The 18,806-nt window shown below is 39.9% G+C and overlaps 1 protein-coding gene across 16 annotated transcripts; it reads right to left on the minus strand.

Moving 5' to 3' along the window:
• Positions 1–165: 165 nt before the first annotated feature.
• Positions 166–17,882, minus strand: LOC135169344 (E3 ubiquitin-protein ligase HECTD1). Of its 16 annotated transcripts, none has more exons than XM_064134278.1 (13): positions 17,598–17,882; positions 15,854–15,901; positions 12,743–14,518; positions 12,179–12,298; positions 10,547–10,928; positions 10,102–10,137; positions 9,516–9,782; positions 6,956–8,961; positions 6,531–6,738; positions 6,186–6,389; positions 5,510–5,766; positions 2,970–5,191; positions 166–2,201 (listed from the first exon to the last, which is right to left on the minus strand). In XM_064134278.1, exons 3-13 carry the CDS (start codon positions 14,516–14,518, stop codon positions 1,919–1,921), a joined length of 7,761 nt encoding a protein of 2,586 aa, XP_063990348.1. In that variant the 5' UTR covers positions 15,854–15,901; positions 17,598–17,882; the 3' UTR covers positions 166–1,918. The 16 variants fall into 16 exon arrangements, with proteins under 16 accessions (XP_063990348.1, XP_063990343.1, XP_063990347.1 ...); XM_064134273.1 differs by having other exon boundaries at positions 10,039–10,137; XM_064134277.1 differs by having other exon boundaries at positions 6,186–6,386; positions 10,532–10,928.
• Between the last annotated feature and the right edge of the window lie 924 nt (positions 17,883–18,806).

An 18,806-nucleotide genomic window follows, 5' to 3' on the forward strand; every position in this document is an offset into this window, starting at 1 on the left:
TTTCCAAAGTATTTCGTAATCAATTTTGCAGCAGAGCACTCACTAATATTTTGCAACATAAAAAGAACTCCATAAATGAAAATAAGTTCCATAAATCGTCACTTGAAAACCAGAATTTTTTAAAACAATCAACTGGAAAACGAAAAAGCAATGAGAATCTGAAAATAATGTTTTTTTTTCTCATTTTATTTCATCTCCCCCAAGAATCAATAATAATTTATAATACAGTAATTAATATTAACTAATTATTTATCCTCATTACATCAGTGATCTTTTCGTCTTCGATATCGTTAGTAATCATCTCTCACATTTATATTATATCATTTATATTCACTTCATCTAATCGCTAATACAGGTATACTGAATTGTTTTTAATCATCTGTTATTGATAATCACCCCATCTATCCATTATTGTAATTCATTTATGATCATTCTTGTGAGCATTAAGTAGCGTATCGTACAAATATGCATAGTGCCCGTGGACTTGACGAGTCTCATTAATTTACTCATTTACCGAGGAACAAAAAATATTCATTTCTTATATATTTATATTTACCATTATACTCCCCTTGTTTTGGTTCAATTTTAATTTAATATTTTTTATATATCCAATGATTAAGTTGACTAAATTGATGAATTGGGGTCAAGCGACTGTTTTAGTCTCACAAATGCCAGAAACTCCTAGTGATGTTTATTCATTTATTACGGTTTTTGTGGTTTATTCGTCGGTTGAAGGCCCCCGCCCTTTAAAATAGTCATCCGTTGCTCTTAAATTACCCCAAATATATCTATTTGCAGCTCAATTATGAAAAATTATGAGTGAAAATGTTTTTCACATCGATTTCTCTCTGAAACCCGTCGCATTTCATGATTTAGCAACTAATTTTTATTTATGACTGCGAATAAAATTGAAAATCCTTAGCAGTAGCATCAGTGCTATCGTTATCCCTTCATTTATCTAAAAAAAAATCATAATGACCACAGTTACTTCCTCTCACACGTTTAGGCAGAGCGAATTATCATCAATCAATTATTGGAACTAAACCAATAGATTCAGACTTTATTCCAAAAAATAATCTTCACGACACGATCCAGCGATTCGATCATCACCAATGAACGCAGCATTTCTCTAGTTGACATTCCAGAGTAATGTTTACTCGACAAAAAATTAACGAACAAGAATTAAGTTCATTTTTTAAGTAGAAAGCTTTATACAGATTTCAAAGAGAATAAACGACTTTCAAAAACCGATTTTCCCTCGCTGCATCCACCGACGAACTTGATATTTTCCAACCGAACATCTGACTGAACTTGAACTGTAATAAACACTCCTGCCTTCATCAAGAAAATAAACAATAAATTTTCAATCCATTTTCCAATATTTTTCCCTCCAAAAAAAATGTCTCATCTTTCCCTAAATCGAGCAAAAAAATAAATTCACCTACAAAAATCACGTAGCAATACGTACACAGACAAATGTCCTCCCCCTTCCCAGAATAAAAAAAAAAGCATAAGAGGGCAATAGTAATGAAAAAGCATTCGCTAAAATTCACAAAATTTCTCATTTCAAAATCTCCAAATGAAAAAAAAAAAACGCAATAAGACTACGAGAAGTTTCGTGTAATTGTCATTGAGAAATTTTCCACATCTATGTGCCAATACGTTTTATTACCTATCAATTGTCCAGTGCCTGTATTACTTAGTCACGTCGAAAGAACTTTACATTAAATTGATAAATTCTCACGATCATTCTGACAATTCTTTGAACATCGAAGGCCGTAACAATAACCTCGCACATTGATTTAAGTGCCACAAACACATCATTTATTCCCCCCCCCCCAACCCTCCCTCCCGCCCCCCTGTCTGCTCCGTGGAACAGACATAATTGAATTTTCATAATTACTAGGGTAATCCTGGCTTAATTCAGGTGAAAACCCCGCTCTCTAGTCGCAGCCAGTAGTCTTTCTTTTAAAATATCCTCGGTTGGGTATTCTGGGAGTTTAAGGTAATGCACACATGTGTTGACGGAAGGATAACCACCGGAGCCAGCATCTACTTTTCGCACTACTGTCAGTCTTGGATGGAGGTTGCATAGACCACCTGGAGGGAGAGCTGAACAGCCTGTTGCAAATTGAAGAAAGGCCTTTCTTTCAGGCCCGGTCAGGGAAAGGAGAACGTTGACGAAACGCTGGAAGCCAGGACTGAAAAATAATCATTATTTTAAAATTATATCAGATGCAGAAAAAAATAATATTTATACGTTTTTGTCCCTGATTTGAAACATTGGAATCGCGAAAATTAAAATTTGGGATTTTTTGTATTGTATCGACTTATTATAACCCCAAAAGTCCGAATGTGATGTCAAACAGAAGAAATTTTGAAGTCTTGAGGAATTATTTTTTCAAAGTTACATTTTAACGGATTCATTTGAAATTAAATGTCAAATTCATCCAGCTGTATATAAATACAATACTTTCAGAAGAATTAATTTAAAATGATTCATTCTTTATAGAAAAAATACTCGTATTAGTTATTTCAATCGAAAAATATTTATATTTTCAATTTAAAAATAATTTATCAATCAAATCAGGATCGAAGTGGTAAAACGAGATGACTCATCTTTGCGGTGAGTTTTTGAGCGATATCTCCGAATCTACGAGAGATACCACAATTTTCGTTATGACATTTATTGTAGAGCGCAATTCGCTCCACAAAAAAGGTGCCGTTGAAAATTTTGATATCTTCGCTCGATTCCGAGATATCCATCAAAAACTGGTCAATAGTCAGAAGTGACTTATGTCGCTACTGAAATAATAAAATTAAACCTATTTTTTTTTAATTTATTATCGTCCAATAATTAACAAAAAGGAAAACATTCTCGGATTATTGAATGATAGACCTCGTCCTAGGGACTTCTTCCCCACTAGACATGATTAAACAATAATAATAAATTATTAAAAAATGCTCACCTCTCCCTAGTGTACCCCAGCTTCGGTTCTGTATAATTCAGCAAGTCCTCCCTACTCCACTCAGGATTCTGTTCTCCACAAAGCATAGCCCTGATCTCTTCAGGGCTAAAAGCATGAAGTTTCTCCATCGGAAAGACCTTGGAAAATCCGCTTCTGAAAGCCTCCAGTTGTCTAGCAATTCCACTATCCAAGCAATACTTGACTGTCATCTCCGCATACTCCCTAGCATTCTCCATCGTGACAACAACATCAGCTCCATCATCAACAAGTTCCACGATCTCATGTCCAAATACCCTAGATCCAGGTGAATAAGTCATGGTCAAGCCAAGTTCCTCAATAGGCACCGAAGCACCGGACGGATGTTGAATTCTCATTGGATCCTCGTCCCCACCCCCTTCACTGATGGTCCTCTCCCTCTTGAGACTGAGCATGTGGACCTGTTTGATAAATTCACCCCTGACAGGATCGACCATCACAAGATCCTCCACATCGAGAATTCCCTCCCACCAGGGGCTGGGTTCCAGCAATCCAGTCCCCTCTTCACCTTCCTCAGATATAAAACTACTTGCCATGCTGCTGGACATGCTCTCCTGAGTGATTCCAGTGAGTCCAATTCTCTCATTGACATTATTAGTGATATCACCACGACACATGAGCTTCAAAAAGCTCCTGGACAACGGTAAATCCACAAGTCTGTTATCCTGAAGGACTTTAGCAAGAAAAACTCCCAAAAACCAGAAGTATTTAACAGCTTTGTTGCACTCCTCTGATTCCTGAGGCAAAGGTGCTGGGAATAATCCACTGACTCTTGTGACATAGTACCCAGGAGGCCTGACATGTTCATCAGACGGGCAGGACATCTGATTGGGATCCTCGTCGTCGCAGAGCCACAGACCCAAGTCCTTCCTTTGTAATTCAGCGGCTACCAGAGCGAAGAATTCTAAAGTAGGACCAAGACCAGTTCCCTCTTCTCCAACGAACTCAACCTCCAGAATGCTCTTTCTACTGGAGTGAACCTTGAGAACTTGTTCAGCCCAGTCGAGGAGTTTTTCACCTCGTGGAACTGACACTCTCTCGTGTTTGAGACGACCAACTCTGAATTCATGGCTATCATCACGTCTGGGAGATAGTCCAGGGGCTCTCTGACGTTCCAGGACAGCGTCACGCTGGGTCTGAAGCCAGACAATGGATCTGGATGCACCGAAGGCCGTGCAGGAGAAGTACAGACGACGTGTCTCAAAGGGGAGGAGGAAGGGACAACTTCTGGCGAGTTCCTCACACCACGTGGGTAGAGCACCAGCTGCCAGGGCCAGGGGATCCTGAATTTGCTGGACTATTTTGTTGGTGATTTTCTTCGAGGTGAAATCGTCTGGATGGACCCAGCAGGACTCTAGCGAATCGTCTGTCAATATGTCATCTTTTTTATCATCACGAGATGTTGAAATTACGTAGACGTGACGTAACAATTGGAGAACATCCTCAACTGTGCAGGCGTTCGTGTTTTGGGTGGGTTTCCCTGAGTACAGGGTAACAATGGGAGTGGCACGTCCTGACGACTCCTCCTCTTTGGATTCTCGATAGATTATCGTGTACGTTGGCTCCCAGATACGACGAAGTTTCTCCTGACGTGTTCCCAGCTCTGTCATCTGCATGAGCTCCTGTACAGCTTGGAATATACTCGAATGAGGATCAGAGAGTGGCAGCTCCACGTCCGGTATCTCCGGCAGACCTGGGCCCTTCAGTGAAAGGGAGAGACGGGGCATTGTTGGGGCACCAACTCGTGTACTTGATTGTGGATCACTTCCTGGTGGGGGGACTTCGAGATCTGTCGTTTGATTTATGTTTGTTCGACCTGGGCGAGGATCGAATGCTGGAATGAGAGCGGAGAACTGTCGTTTGAGAACGAATTCATCATCCCAGGCGCGTCTTTTGGATGTCTGGGGTGTTTCCTCCTCCATGAAGGCAGCGAGAAGATTTCTGGAGACCATGACTTCCTCGTAATCACCCTCCACACCGTCAACCTCTTCCTCGTTTTCCTCATCGTCCTCCTCCTGATCGTTTTCGTCGTTATCGTCCTCCTCTTCAGCGAGAACACCATCATCGTCGTCTTCTAGCTCTCCGAGAAGAGTGGGACCACCTGCTGTTCTAACACCGGAGACACTGGAGCCTGCGACACCTCCACAGGATTCCAGAAAATCCTCTAGACTGACCTGAAGCCACAACTTCTCATTACATTAAAAAATTTCGTTTCGAAGGTGAAACTACGTCATATCCTCTGGATCTCCACGTTTCACGTGTTAAATTATTGATGAGAGGAAATTTGATAAATTGGAAAATAAAAATTTGAATTGAAAAATTACGTCGACATTTGTGGAAAGATTTATCACTCGATAAAGTCGATTATTTTAGAGGATCAATGAACAATCACAACTGATAAGAGCAGTTTAAATCGTTAGCATTAACTGGAGAAGTAAACGTGTCAATGTTAATGACCATTTTCTAGCAAAATAAGACACACAATTAGCAACAATAATCCTCACCTGTTCACTATCACTGCTGGTACTAGTGAGGGACATTGTTAGTGCTTGTCCAAGTCCAGCACCAGTGGTTGTAGTGACACCACTTCCAGCCACTTGTCCACTGCTCGTTAAACTCGGATAACTCTGGGCCGTACTCAGCAAACCACCAGGAAAATTTGAACTAAGGGCTAACCTGACAAGACTCGAAACTGAGTTTGGTCCACGTGGATTCGATCCTGTGTTTGAGTTTGGTGCAATATGTTGGCCACCAGATGGTCCTAAAATTAGTATTCAATGTTGATGGATTATTTGTGATGGAGAAATGAGAGATGAGAAGATTTAAAGTCGGTCTACCCTCAGGTCGACATTTTACCCATTGGATAGGCGGTTTTTGAATATTTTCAGTTGTAAAATTTTCTAACTAACTGCAAAAGTAAAATTTAAAAAATCATATGTAGTCGGTATTTCATCTGAATTAATTTTCGGAAAATAATGATATTAATTTAAACGTTTCGTTCTTATGAACAAACACAAGAATTTTTCAATTTTTTGACGTCTAACGATCAAAAATTCGGATTTTAATCTTTTAACACAACGGAAATTGAACATTTTTTAACTGTATTGTCTCGAAGGACTATTGAAATGTTGAAATACATTCCTAGAACGATAAAATTCTTTGGAAAATGTTAAGACAAACCTAGAGTACGTCTTCGTGCCATGGCAGCAAAAGTCTCAAGCAAACCAGTGGCAGCAACTGGCTCCAGAGTGTTATTAGCATCAGAACACGCAAGATTGGGCACTGACACTGACATTGGATTGGTAACAACAACTGGACATCCTCCAGCTGGATTTTGAGATGACGAACTGGCATCCTTGTCTCGACTGCACTCTTTATTAGCTACTATTAATAGTAATTAATCAAAACATTAATCGAACAAATTCACTGAGGTTGACGATAATCCGCAGTGATTACCCAGAAAAATACAGACGTGATTAATGACTTCTGAATGACTGATCAATGATTTCAGGCGAAAATACGTACCATCTTGAGCTGTTATATTGTGCTTTGGCACTGGGCGGATTCTGAGTGAATTATCTTCACTCTCACCAGACACTGAGATCCTAACAGGTACTAAACCGAGTAATTCTCCACTCAAGAAACTGTTAGTGTTGTTACGAAGTCTATCGGCACCTTCACGGAGACGATCTAGCACCTCAACTGCCTCCAGACTCAATAAACCGCTAGCCGGCTAAAAGTTAATTCGTTACAACAAATTAATTCACACATTAACACGTTATTATCATACAAACGATGAAATTATTTCATGATATTTCCTGATCATGTCATCTTCAGACAATTCGAGAGAAATTTGAGGACATATTCGAAGAATTGCTTTGAAATGATTTGATGACTTAAAAATTTGAAAAAAAATGTAATTTTTAAACGACAAAATTTAAAAAAAATACCTTATTCCCTCGAACAGTAGAATAAAGTGGTTTCGAACTGCTGGAGGCCCTGTTACTATTACTATTCCCCGAGCAATCAGTATTGAGTGCTAAAGTCTCAACAATAGTCGCCAAATCACTGCTGACAGTTGTCTCTGGCCTCGGATGAAGTACAACACTGAGTTCACCAGTTGTATTACTGGATCCACCCTCACCAGTAACAGCAACAACAGCCTCAGCCCTCGCTACCGACAGAACACTCTGAGCAATGGATTCAGCAGCTTGTTTAGCAGCAAGATTATCAGCACTAGCAGCTTGATCAGTAGATGCAACAGATCCCCTCAAACTGACATCTGTACAATCGGGTAAACTCGGTGTAGAACTGGACTTTCTCCCTGTCAATATACCCGATCCATTTTTACTTTTTCCCGAATCAGCATCAAAACTGGTGCCCACCAATCTCAAATCATATTTTCCTTCTGCTCCCATTCTATAAGAATTGGATCCACCGTGATCCCAAGTTATATCGATCCATCCGTTGTGTAGTTCACCAGTGATGGAGCCTTCACCTGGTGGATTACCATCCTGATCCTTCCACTTCCAATCAAGACCCCGAGCAACTCTAGCACCAGCAACAAGATGACGAAGTACTTGAGTTCTGATTAGTCTTCTCTGCTTTCGAACACCCGCCTCAGCCTCTCGTGCTGCTCTACCCAGATCTTCACAAACACCTGTCACTTCTCCATAGACTTCAAATCCAGAAACTGACAGATAATGCGTCTGTCCCGAGGCATTTTTTCCTGTCTGCTGTAACCTGAGATGTCTCCAGCCCTGAGTCTCCTCAGCAGGAACTTCCAAATTCCACGTGGCAGTACTGCCAGGTTCATTCAAACTACAATCATCGATATGAGTGTACAGAGTCGTCCAGTTGACTCCATCCTTGGAGACCTGGAACAACCAGTTCCTGAGTGCGCTCCTGCCGTAGCCCCTGGCATGCCTCAGGGTGTAAGCATTGGGTATCAACCAGACTCCAAGGTCAATGGAGAACCAGGCCCTCTTATCATCATTGGTGTGACAATTGAGGGCGTTCTGATCTCTACTCAATATATCCTCGAGATGGCCATAAGGTAGACTCCTACCATCACTTGATGTCACCACCACTAGCCCATATTGTCCTGGATTAACCCACTCTGGTGCTGTCTTTGAATTTGTACCGATCCAGTAAAGTATTCCATTCTCGTCGAAATCATACTGATACTGAAAATGCATTCTACCTCTGTCTTTTAATTTTTTAACAAATGTAAATGTTCCTCGATCGTGATCGTGCCACTGCTTAGCAATCATCTTCAGAAGATGATTCTCAAGTTGTTGTATTGTACTCAATGGTTCCATTTTTAAACTTCTACCAGATCTGTCAATGAGTGCACTTTCACCGGGTGCTTTTTCCAATCTAAATCTCAATCTCCTGGTGAGAATCTGCAGCCCATAGCCAGATCCAGGTGTGTCATAAAGATAAACTGGAAGTTTTTCAATGGATTCGAGGACAGATACGAGTTTTTGAACTAATATTTTCGCTGAATTTCCATAATTTGTATCCTTCGAACGGAAACATGTTTTGAATACAGCTATTCTCTGGAGTCTGAGTTTTGTTGCACGAACTGATGGGGTCTGGGGACCAGAGGGACCAGCTAGAAGGCTCAGGAGGGCCTGAATGAGACCACTGGAATGCAATTCATAGGCGGAGACTCGACCTTCTTCGTTGAGAAGAACTTTCAACTCTTCAAGAGCAGTTTGCAACACTGAACGCCATTCGCGGTTCCCTGAGAGCTGCTTCTGGCATGCTTTGTCGACCTGGGAGACTATCGCTGCTAGTTTTGCTACGACTCCACGTGGCTGGGCCTGAGCAGCTTTGAAGTAATTCTCGTAGATCTCTTGGGCCTGGGTTTTTACTTTTTGCTTTATCGCTTCGATCTTTGAACGGAGACGCTTGCCACGCTTTCCCGCCCATCCTGCAGCAAAGTCTGGACCTAGAAGAGTTTGGTGAAGTCATATTCATTAAAATTCATTGATTAATTAGATTAAAGTAGTTCTGCCCTCAGGTAAAATTCGAAAAAAATCATAGACCGTCACAATTGTTTAAATTCAATTTGGGAAAGTCTTGATATTTCTTTAAACATTTCCTTCTTTGAAATAAACAATAAAACTTGTTAAGCAAACGGAGGATTGACTTTTAGGAAAAGTCAAAAAAATATTGATTTTTTACGTTTAATAATAAAAAATTCAGATTCTAATTTTTCAATACACCGAAAACGTTGATTTTTCCATGAGACACGGTCTTAAGATCTTAAATTACCATTTCTTGAACTTTTCTCTTTTAAAACGAACGATAATTAAATTGAGAAACAATTACGATTCCAACTGTGCAGGTTTTAATTCTAATTTTGTGTAATTTCCGATAATGTTTGAATTTATAAAACAGGAGAGTCACTTTAAATTAATTAATCGATTTTCTATAATTGTTTAATCATCAAAGTGCCTCGAGGAGATAATTAAAAATAGTAAAAAATCATTGAATCATTACCTAAACTTGTTTCAGCAGTGAATGAATGTTTAGTTCCCCTATTCGACTCAAAAATAAATCCAGGCAAATCTTCCCTGAGGATTGTCGCCTGCTGTTGTCCATCACTATTATGAATACATAATTCTCCCTCTTTACGTGAGGACAAAGCCCAGTTGCCCACGACCAATCGAGTGGCACCAGGTCGTGATAATACTGGTTGGCTCACTGAGTTTGGCTTCACCTGACTGCGTGCACGTTGAAGTTTCTCCAGAAACTCACCTCGATTTTCTAAAATATTCACAACTCCACATGAATTACATTTCCAAAACCATTAACATAACATTGTCAAAAATGTTCTCCCAAAATTTCCCGAATCACTTTCGCATCAAATACAAAATTAAAACTGAAAAGTGACTGCGAATAATTTTGTGACTGACAATTTAATTCGATACAGTAGTTTTATCGTTCTACGAGAAAATATTGTGAATAATTAATCAAGACGATGGTTTAATTATTCGGATTGAAATTAGTGAATGATTTGAACCTTTCAGCAGTGCCATAACTTCTGCCAATGGATTATTGTGACGGGAATCGTAGATGGACCTACCTTCCGTTGTGAGGGACTCAGTGTTTCGTCCTTTTCCTGTTGGCAGTTAGTGAAAGAAAAAAAAGAGTTATTTATCTAGTCTAGCCCCTCGTTAATTACAAATGAGTGAATAAAGCCATCGATGAATGGACTCAGAGAATTTATTTTAAGATAACGAAACATATTCTCTAAAATTGTCTTCAAAAAACGAGATGGCATTCGATAAAATTATTCGTCAAACAATTTCCCTGGGTCCAAGAAATGAAAACTGGTCTCACTTCCATGTTTGCACAATAAAATTAATGTTTTATTAATGGAATATCTAGTTCTAATGGACTAAATGAGTAATTCAAAGAAAAAGAAAAAAAAATTTTTATACGGAGTAGTAGCACCAGATAGGGTTCCAGAATCATCAGGCTTCTTTCAATGTCATTTTCATCGAATGACTCACCAGTGGTGTCAGTACCTCCTTCAGGGCTTCCACTTGAGTACATAGTGGCGAGTTTTCCATCCAGAATGAATCTGAACCATCCATTGCTGCCATTGGAGAGTTCCAGAGCAGCTGCATCACTCCAGACGTACAGGCAATCCCGGCCTCGGCAGATGCACCAGTCCCGCCAGTGATAGGCCCTCCCCACCAGTAATTCCCTGGCATCCTCGAGCCTGTGATCCTCACCAGACTGATTTGACTCAGACTCGGGTTCTGGGGTCATCTCCTGGGGGCCAGCGAGAGCCGCGACCTTTAAGAAGACTCCGAGTCTAGCGAAATGCTCGAGGAACTCGTCTTTTCCCTTTGTCATCAGGTCCTGGATCATCTGTAGGACTATGAGATGACCGTCCTCGTCCTCCTGTTGAAGTCGCAAGATTTGAAATTTATTTTTTGGAAGGGAAAGCTGAGAAGAAGTGTCTGCGATCCAAAATTACGATGAAACCGTTTCAGGATTTTTTAAAATGGTTTTTTTGTATCTTTCAGTGGCCCGGGTTACACTAGAGTTGAAATTAATAATTTTCATCTTGCTCCACTGCTCGAATTAATTATAAATTAAATAACATTGAAGTTTCCATCCTGATTAACCTGCAGACACTCCTTCACTCAGTTTTTCCCTGAAATTTACTGAAATAATGAGCATTGCACAAGCAAACCAAAGATCAATTCTCGATTGATTGTCATGAATTTTATTCACTTTTTGCTGAGGCAGGCAAAAAACAAAGAACACTCGCGTCTCATCGGAAGCTCGCCTCTCTATTCAATAATTTAATAGGATATTTGTTAACAAGTTAATGGATTCTGATAGACAATTGTCGCCTCGTCCACCTCCGGCCATCAAGTTTTACCACAATTGTTATTTATCGAGCACAATTGTTATTTATGCTAATTGCATGAGTCAGGCCTCACTTTAAAGCCCGATGAAAGATATTCAAAATGAAAAAAATTATCTGAAGATATTGGAGATCAAAAAAAGTCTTCTAGCCGTCTTTTCTCTAACGTCAAAATCTGACATTTTTGTTAATTACACTTCTATCTCCATAACCAGTGATTCTACGATAAAATGTCATAGGATCTTTTTTCCAGCCGATGAAATTTCCGATGAAAAATATCTTATGACATTTTCTCATAAAACCACTCATTACCGAGATAATCTCACGATTAACAAAATAAAAAATAAAATTCTCGTTTCACTGTCAGAATCTCAAAATAAATTAATAAAAAATGGAAAATAAATTTTTTTTTAACAAAAAAAAATCAGTATTCCCACATTGATAATTAATTATCTTTGAAAGTATCACTCAGTTCCTCTGGCATCACCTCAACTGCACAAAATAACTTAAAAAGTAATCACATGCGTCTGTTAAAAATCAAAACTCCTCTTGTTATCAGCCCCTCCCCCACCACCCAAAAATTACACGAAAAACGTTATTATTGTCATGATTCATTAGTCAAATATATCGTACCTACCCCCCTCCCACCCCACCCCCAACCCTTATTCTTATTTTCCCTGGGGGGAAATGAAATAAAAAGGGAGGATCAATTTGTTCTGTATCAAACTAAAAAAAGAAAAGGCAAGGTCAAATTGTTTTATAACAAAACGGATGTTACCGTTTTATCGATAATGTAGTACTGAGAACTGGTATTCTTGCGAGACGTAAGGCAGGGCAATTTGGGGCCGATCGACTTGAGAGGCGGAGGCGGTGGTGGCGTTGACTTAATCTCAATTTCCTGCAGAAGAAATTCTAAATCTTTTTTCTAAATTATAAATTATGTATGAAGTCCCTACTCCTAATCTCATAAAATCTACTCTAGTCTCTAATAATGTGAACTAAAATTAATGGAAAAGATATTCGAAAAGAAATTCGTGATTCATTGATTCGAGAATGACTCGTAAATATCGTAATTTTCTAGGACAAAATGAGGGGAAAAAATGAACTCCAGTGGCTGCACAATATTCCCTTCCCCCTATTTTTAGTCCTCCATTAGATAATTGTCTTTCAACAATTTCTCTAAAAGCAAAAACCAAACCAAAGAAAAAAAAATTTCATCTTCAAAATTTTCCTTCAAACCCATTTTTTTCATATCATAACCAATCAATAATTTCCTAATAAATCATTCCAATCAATCAATGAATCCTCAATCCTCTTTCTCTCCCCTCGTAACCCTCCTCACCTCATTATCCAGAACATTAGCGATGACCTCGACAAGCATAGCTCCACATCCTGCAGTTTTATCAGCCCCACATGTCTCCACCAACAGTTCCGCCTGAATATAATGCACCATCTTCCTGATGAGACTGAGACTGGCCTTTCTGACACTGGGTAACATGGTACTCTGAAAAGTAGCACAAAAAACCGGCAAAAGTCTCCTCAGATAGACAGGTGCCATTTCCGGATCCCCCTTGGGTTCAGTCATCTCTTCCACCTCGGTATCGACCTTCCTATGTTCCTGATTAGGTGGTAACATCCATTCCCCAGGGCTCTGTAAAATAGCAGCAACTTCCCTGTGTCCCTCATCGACTCGTTCCCTGGCTTTATCCAGTGGTGTTTTGCCATCCTCATCCCTGAGATCAGGATTAGCTCCATGTCTCAGCAGTACTTTAGCTATCGCTGGCCTGCCAAAGCACGCGGCATAATGAAGACTCGATGATCTCTGTCCCTTATTGACATCAGCGCCCCGATCACAGAGAAACTCGACCATCTCCTGAGTTCCAAAGGCGGACGCCCAATTCAGCAGAGTCTGTCCAACATCATCCATGAAGTTCACCTCGATCCCACCGGAGTCAATTGCCTCGATGAGTGCATCGGTATCCTTAGACCTTATGCAATCAATCAGTTGTCGATGTGACTTTTCCCCCGCACTGTCGAGCCTCCTCAGTCTAGGAAGAAGAGGCCCAGAAGGTCCCCCAGCAGTTCCCCGTCCCAAAGCTGACCTCCCCTCAAACAGAAGAACCAGTAAAAGATCAACGAGCCTCATGGAGTCCAATGCACACCGCTCATCCCCCTTGAGGGCCTTCTCAATGGCGTCAGGTAGTTCAGACCTCAGAAGATCATGAGTTATCGATGGAGAACCTCGACATAGGGTCGACAAGAGGCTGATAATCGTGGAGACAGATGCACATGACTTGGGCTCTGCTGTTGGCATCGTCGATGATGCTGTCGATGGTGGTGGTGTCTTAGGATTACTGGATGTCGCTGTAACTGATGTTCCAGGTCCTGCAGCATTCGATAATCTGTACAATAATTCTGAGACTAATCCATTACAAGCTAGTGGAGCTGGATCAGTTCCCCTCCGCGAAAATCTATCCGCCAATGATGCAAAACACCTGAGTGCACCATCAGCCACATGCGCATCCTCATGCCTCAATAGCGTTGACAATGCCTCAACACAATCCGGAAGTGTTTTATTCTGCGGTTCAACTTTACCACATAATCTCGAAACAACAGCCATTGCCGAGTGCAGAGTATCACGATGAACACGTGCCCCATGTTCACGAATGAAGCACAAAGCACATGGTAATCCACCAGCTTCAAAAACAGCACCAGCTTCTCTAGCACAAACAAGCTCAAGTACCTTGATGCACTGTTCAGCAAGATCACGACTAGCTCGTGATCCCAAACCTGCCCCTGACAGGCGTCCACATATTGCTTTTACTGCTCCCTCCATAGCAACAACTCTCCGGGTACATTCAGCTGATACATCGAGGTAATAGGTAATGGCTCGTGCTGTCACCTCGAGGACACTATCTGGGGCATGCTCGTCCAGAAATATTCGACACAGGGCTGGGAGAAAGGTCCTGGGGGGGCAGATCTCGAAGCAACGATCCACGTTGTCCGACATCAGAAGGAGCATGCAAAGCTGCTCCAGGGCTATCAACTGCATGTCTCGTTCGTCTCCCTGGCCCATTGACAGCCATTCCAGAAGGGTTTCGGGGTCTACTTCTGCCATCTGCAGCGGACAGAAATTTTTTTTGAAAATTAGTGGAATTGTTTAGGGATTTTGGGAATTTATGAGTTAAATAAATGCTGTGTTGTCCTGACTCGTTTGATTCTATTGACTCACTTCATGTGGAATAAGTCAATGGGATTCTCATGTGACATGTGTGGATGACTCCGATGTTCTGGTTAGTCATGAGTTCGTGATATTGTGACACGATGAGTCAAAGGATTGACCTGATAGTGAAATGGGGAACCGAGAGCGCGAAAAAATCAGTTGACCCTATCATCAAAACAATGAATTTATCGTTTACGAGTTTGTTAAAATATTTTGAAAAGTATTTTGTCACTGGACTTTATTGTTCAGTGACACTATTGTTAATTAATGGATTCATCGTTCACGAATTTATTAAAATATTTTGCCGAATATTTTTGGAGCGGACTTGATGGGTTCGAGAAAAAGTTTTTATTCTGAAGAATTTTGTTTCTTTGAAAGACCTGAGATTTCTGGAAGGGACGTTCTGGATTAGTTTCGGGATTAGTGTCCCTCAATATCAGAAATTTTACGGCTGCGATAGGGAAAAACTGCTAATAAAAAGGATTATGATGATAATCGGGGGAAGAACTTAGGGGATAAGCTCGGAAGGACGATTTCCTGGATGAAAATGCCCGCAAAAGGTCTCAGGATTTCAATATAATTTAGGGATCAATAACCAAAGATGGAATTTTAGATATCGTCGCTCCAGCAGTGCCGATATTTCATTAATTTTGTTTATTTATTTTTATTTTATTTTATGTTTCAGTTACTGTTATTTAAAGTAGCTCGACATTTACCATAAATTTAAATATTTAAAGATTGGAAAATATTACATTACGTATATTTTTTTTAGTTTTAGAGCTTAAAAAAAGTTGTGATATCAATTTTTCGAGAAAAAAAAAACAATTAAAATGTCTCTAAAATTTCTTATTCAATTGATTAAAAAACTTCGTATTGATTTGATTTTTATTATCGATTGTAATTACTCGACCCCCCCCCCCTGTCTATTGTCATTTATCGACGAACGAACTAATGACGAAGGAAGAAAAGTAATCCCACACATTTGTCACAATTAAATTGGCAGAACCATACGAATTGTTGAGAAAAAACATTCAGAGGGAAATTATTACAGTAAAATGACTTGAAATAATGAATGAAAAATCAATAGCTTCAGCTCATAAGCAGTTTTTGAAAAATGTAAATCCATTTGGAAAAATTTTATTGCAATTTAATGGCAATTTTAATCTTGAATTTTACCATTATTAGGCGTTTAGAAATTAGTTAAAGACTTTGATAGTTTCCATTACTCACCTCGTAGTTCAACAAATCACCTTTTTGAGAAAATCTCAAATCAGCAAGCTGCAATGAGACCAAAAATTCATTAGCGAACAGATAAATAAATAAAATAAATAAAAAGAGAGAACGATAAAAAATGCCTAGACATTGACTTTCTCCATTTTCCCTAAATAACCTGGGCCTCCAGGTGCCAGCAAGTCCCTCATTATCACCTGGTCCTCCCCCCTCTCCTTGGCATCGATGAAATAATGACAAAGTCGACTGATTTCTTCATTTATTTTTGTAATAAAAAATACTCAAGCAACAGAAATGGAGAAATTTTTCATTGAATTGTTCTCAGGGATCTGTCAATTATTGCTGACACTGGGGACTGATTAGGATTACCCCGGTTATCAGGGCTTTTTATCAATGTAATTTGGTGACAGATTACTGACAATTAGTCAGGAAAAATGACACTAAATTACTTATGATTATTGTACATTCATTTTAGTACTCGATATTATTATTAATAAATATGTAACTGATCTTGAGGTAGATCTTGACGAAATGGTGCAACGAAAATATCAAAAAGTTATGAAAAATACAAGAACGTCGTAATACTTTTTTATTAAAAAAATAAATTCTACGAAAAAGTCTGTGCACTGAGAAAAAAATAATAGTTTTTGTCAAATATTTATCACTTCTCTGAAGTGTATAACCATTTTAATTCTCCATTCAAATCATTACTAGGCGATTCTGATTAGATTTGAATTATGTTAATTATATTCCTCCACAACATGATCATGCTAATGATAACCTCAAGTGAACTCCTGCAATAATTATGAACATTACAAAATTCCTCGAAATCCTTCCCCCCCGATCAAAAATTGAGAAAAATGAAAAATTATCAACAGATTTGATTCAAAGTCCTCTCCAACATGATCACCTCCCAGATCAACAACAGGTTTGTCATCATCGAGCTCCTCTGGGACTGACCCAATCCAAAAAACAATATTTCAAAAATAAATACATCTCCCAAGTAAATAAATATTTATCAAAAATAATTTTTCTTCTCAGTCCACGACAATTTTTCCACTGCTCCTAGATCGTGCTAGATTCATCAAAAACTTCCTCTGGAGACGAGTCAACTCACCTCGTTCTGCCTCTTCCCTACAAAACCCACCAATAAATTAAAAATTCTTACAAATATTTATTCATCTCCTGGTGGCATTAACATTTTCCCCTCACTATTTATAACAACGTAAATACCCCAGTGGATGCCAATCCCTCCAGAACAAAGAAAATTTCTCTCTCACCCCCAAAAATCGAAACAAATTCCCAAAAAATTGGATCTGCTCCAGCATCTCAACCTCCCCCTCCCCAACCCCACCGCCAGTCAAAACCAACATATTTACATTTCCCCCCAACTCCCAACCCCCTAAAAGCCCCCCAAAAATTGCTATCAACCCCCCAAAAGGAACTCCCACACAAAATAATCGAACAAAGAAACCAAATTGGGAACAAAAAAAATTCTCGTTACGACGGTAGTGTCTCCTCCACTCTGAATGTCCTCCTCGTGCGTCCAACAGAGACAGAACCGAAACACGACCGTAACGTCTCCCCAAATCGACTTTCCCCACCTAAAAACCCCAATAATCGTTCCCCAAATCAATCGCAAAAATCCAACAAAATTGTTCCAAAACGTCTGAAACAATGACGAAAGGCCACGTTGCAATTGCATCTGATGTTGCGACGTTCTCGTACGATAAAATATACGTACCGTTGAGCACAGTGTTCCATTATTCGTAGGGTCAAGTCGCCATCCTTCTCGACGACAGCACAAAACCCTTTAAAACACTCCAATTAATCAACAAATATCGTGATATTACTGTGAAAATCCTGATGCACTATCGGAGAAACGCGTTGGCAGTCGTTAATTGCTGATACGTATCTTTGTTAATTTTGTTTTGTGAAAGTTTTTTATGAATTTTTCCACCAGTGTTGTAGACCGATATAACTTTGCCATTTACGTGACGTCCGACTGCTCGGGCTCCCGCAACGTGAGTCATTTCATCGACGGTAGTGTCGCTAGTGTCGTTGGACCATCCCCACTACACCCCATGTACTGAGCCAGCGGGGGGTTGCAGATGAAAAAACTGACTAATGTACATGATTGTAAATCGTTAGTACATCATCGTACACCTAATAATTTCGTTTGTAGTCCTGCAGTTAATTGAGCTATGGAATTTTTTTTCTAATGAATCGAACTTTCGAGTAGTTCACACAGCCGCCGTAATCGACGGTGGCGACAAAAATCTTCGTCTCTACATTACCGACAGGGAATTGCTCCTCGAAAAATGAACTAATCCCGTTGTCTGCACAAGCTTTCTACCCATGAGGTCAGCATGAACGTACTGAGTTCATAATATTTTGATACTTTTACATTAATTTTTTAATAAATAATATACGTGGGCCCTCTGTGTGTCACTGGGGGAATTCTCATGTCCACAGAGCATTTACAAATGGCGACCTCTGCGTGCCATAATCAGAACACATGCAGTGCACAGCGCCACTTACGACTTCCCCTGGTACTATTTATTGTTTTTGCAAAGCGTATAAACTAAAGCAGAGGCACAACCCCTGTGTTAGTACCGACCCCGTCCGCGAGAGGCGCCACCGTCGATTCTGGCGGGTGACTGACTGCTCGAATATTCTTCAGCTCATTAAAACAATTTCTCCACATTCCTAATCAACATCAAGGAATGAAACCAACCCTGTTCGGCGGAGAATTAAATTCTCCGAGCTCAAGCCGAGTTTCATCCCTTAATCTCGAATAGATAAAATTAGAAATGACGCGAAAAATCGAATCGCTGTCTCCACGCCGAGATTCCGTTGGACTCGTCGCCGGTTTTCGTGATGATTTATCGCATATCGGATTTGTTAATTACTCCCAAACCCCCCGCAAAATGGGGTGTAACTAAAAGCCGTT

Source organism: Diachasmimorpha longicaudata, chromosome 14, assembly GCF_034640455.1.
Source record: "Diachasmimorpha longicaudata isolate KC_UGA_2023 chromosome 14, iyDiaLong2, whole genome shotgun sequence".
In the NCBI taxonomy this organism is placed as follows: domain Eukaryota; kingdom Metazoa; phylum Arthropoda; class Insecta; order Hymenoptera; family Braconidae; genus Diachasmimorpha; species Diachasmimorpha longicaudata.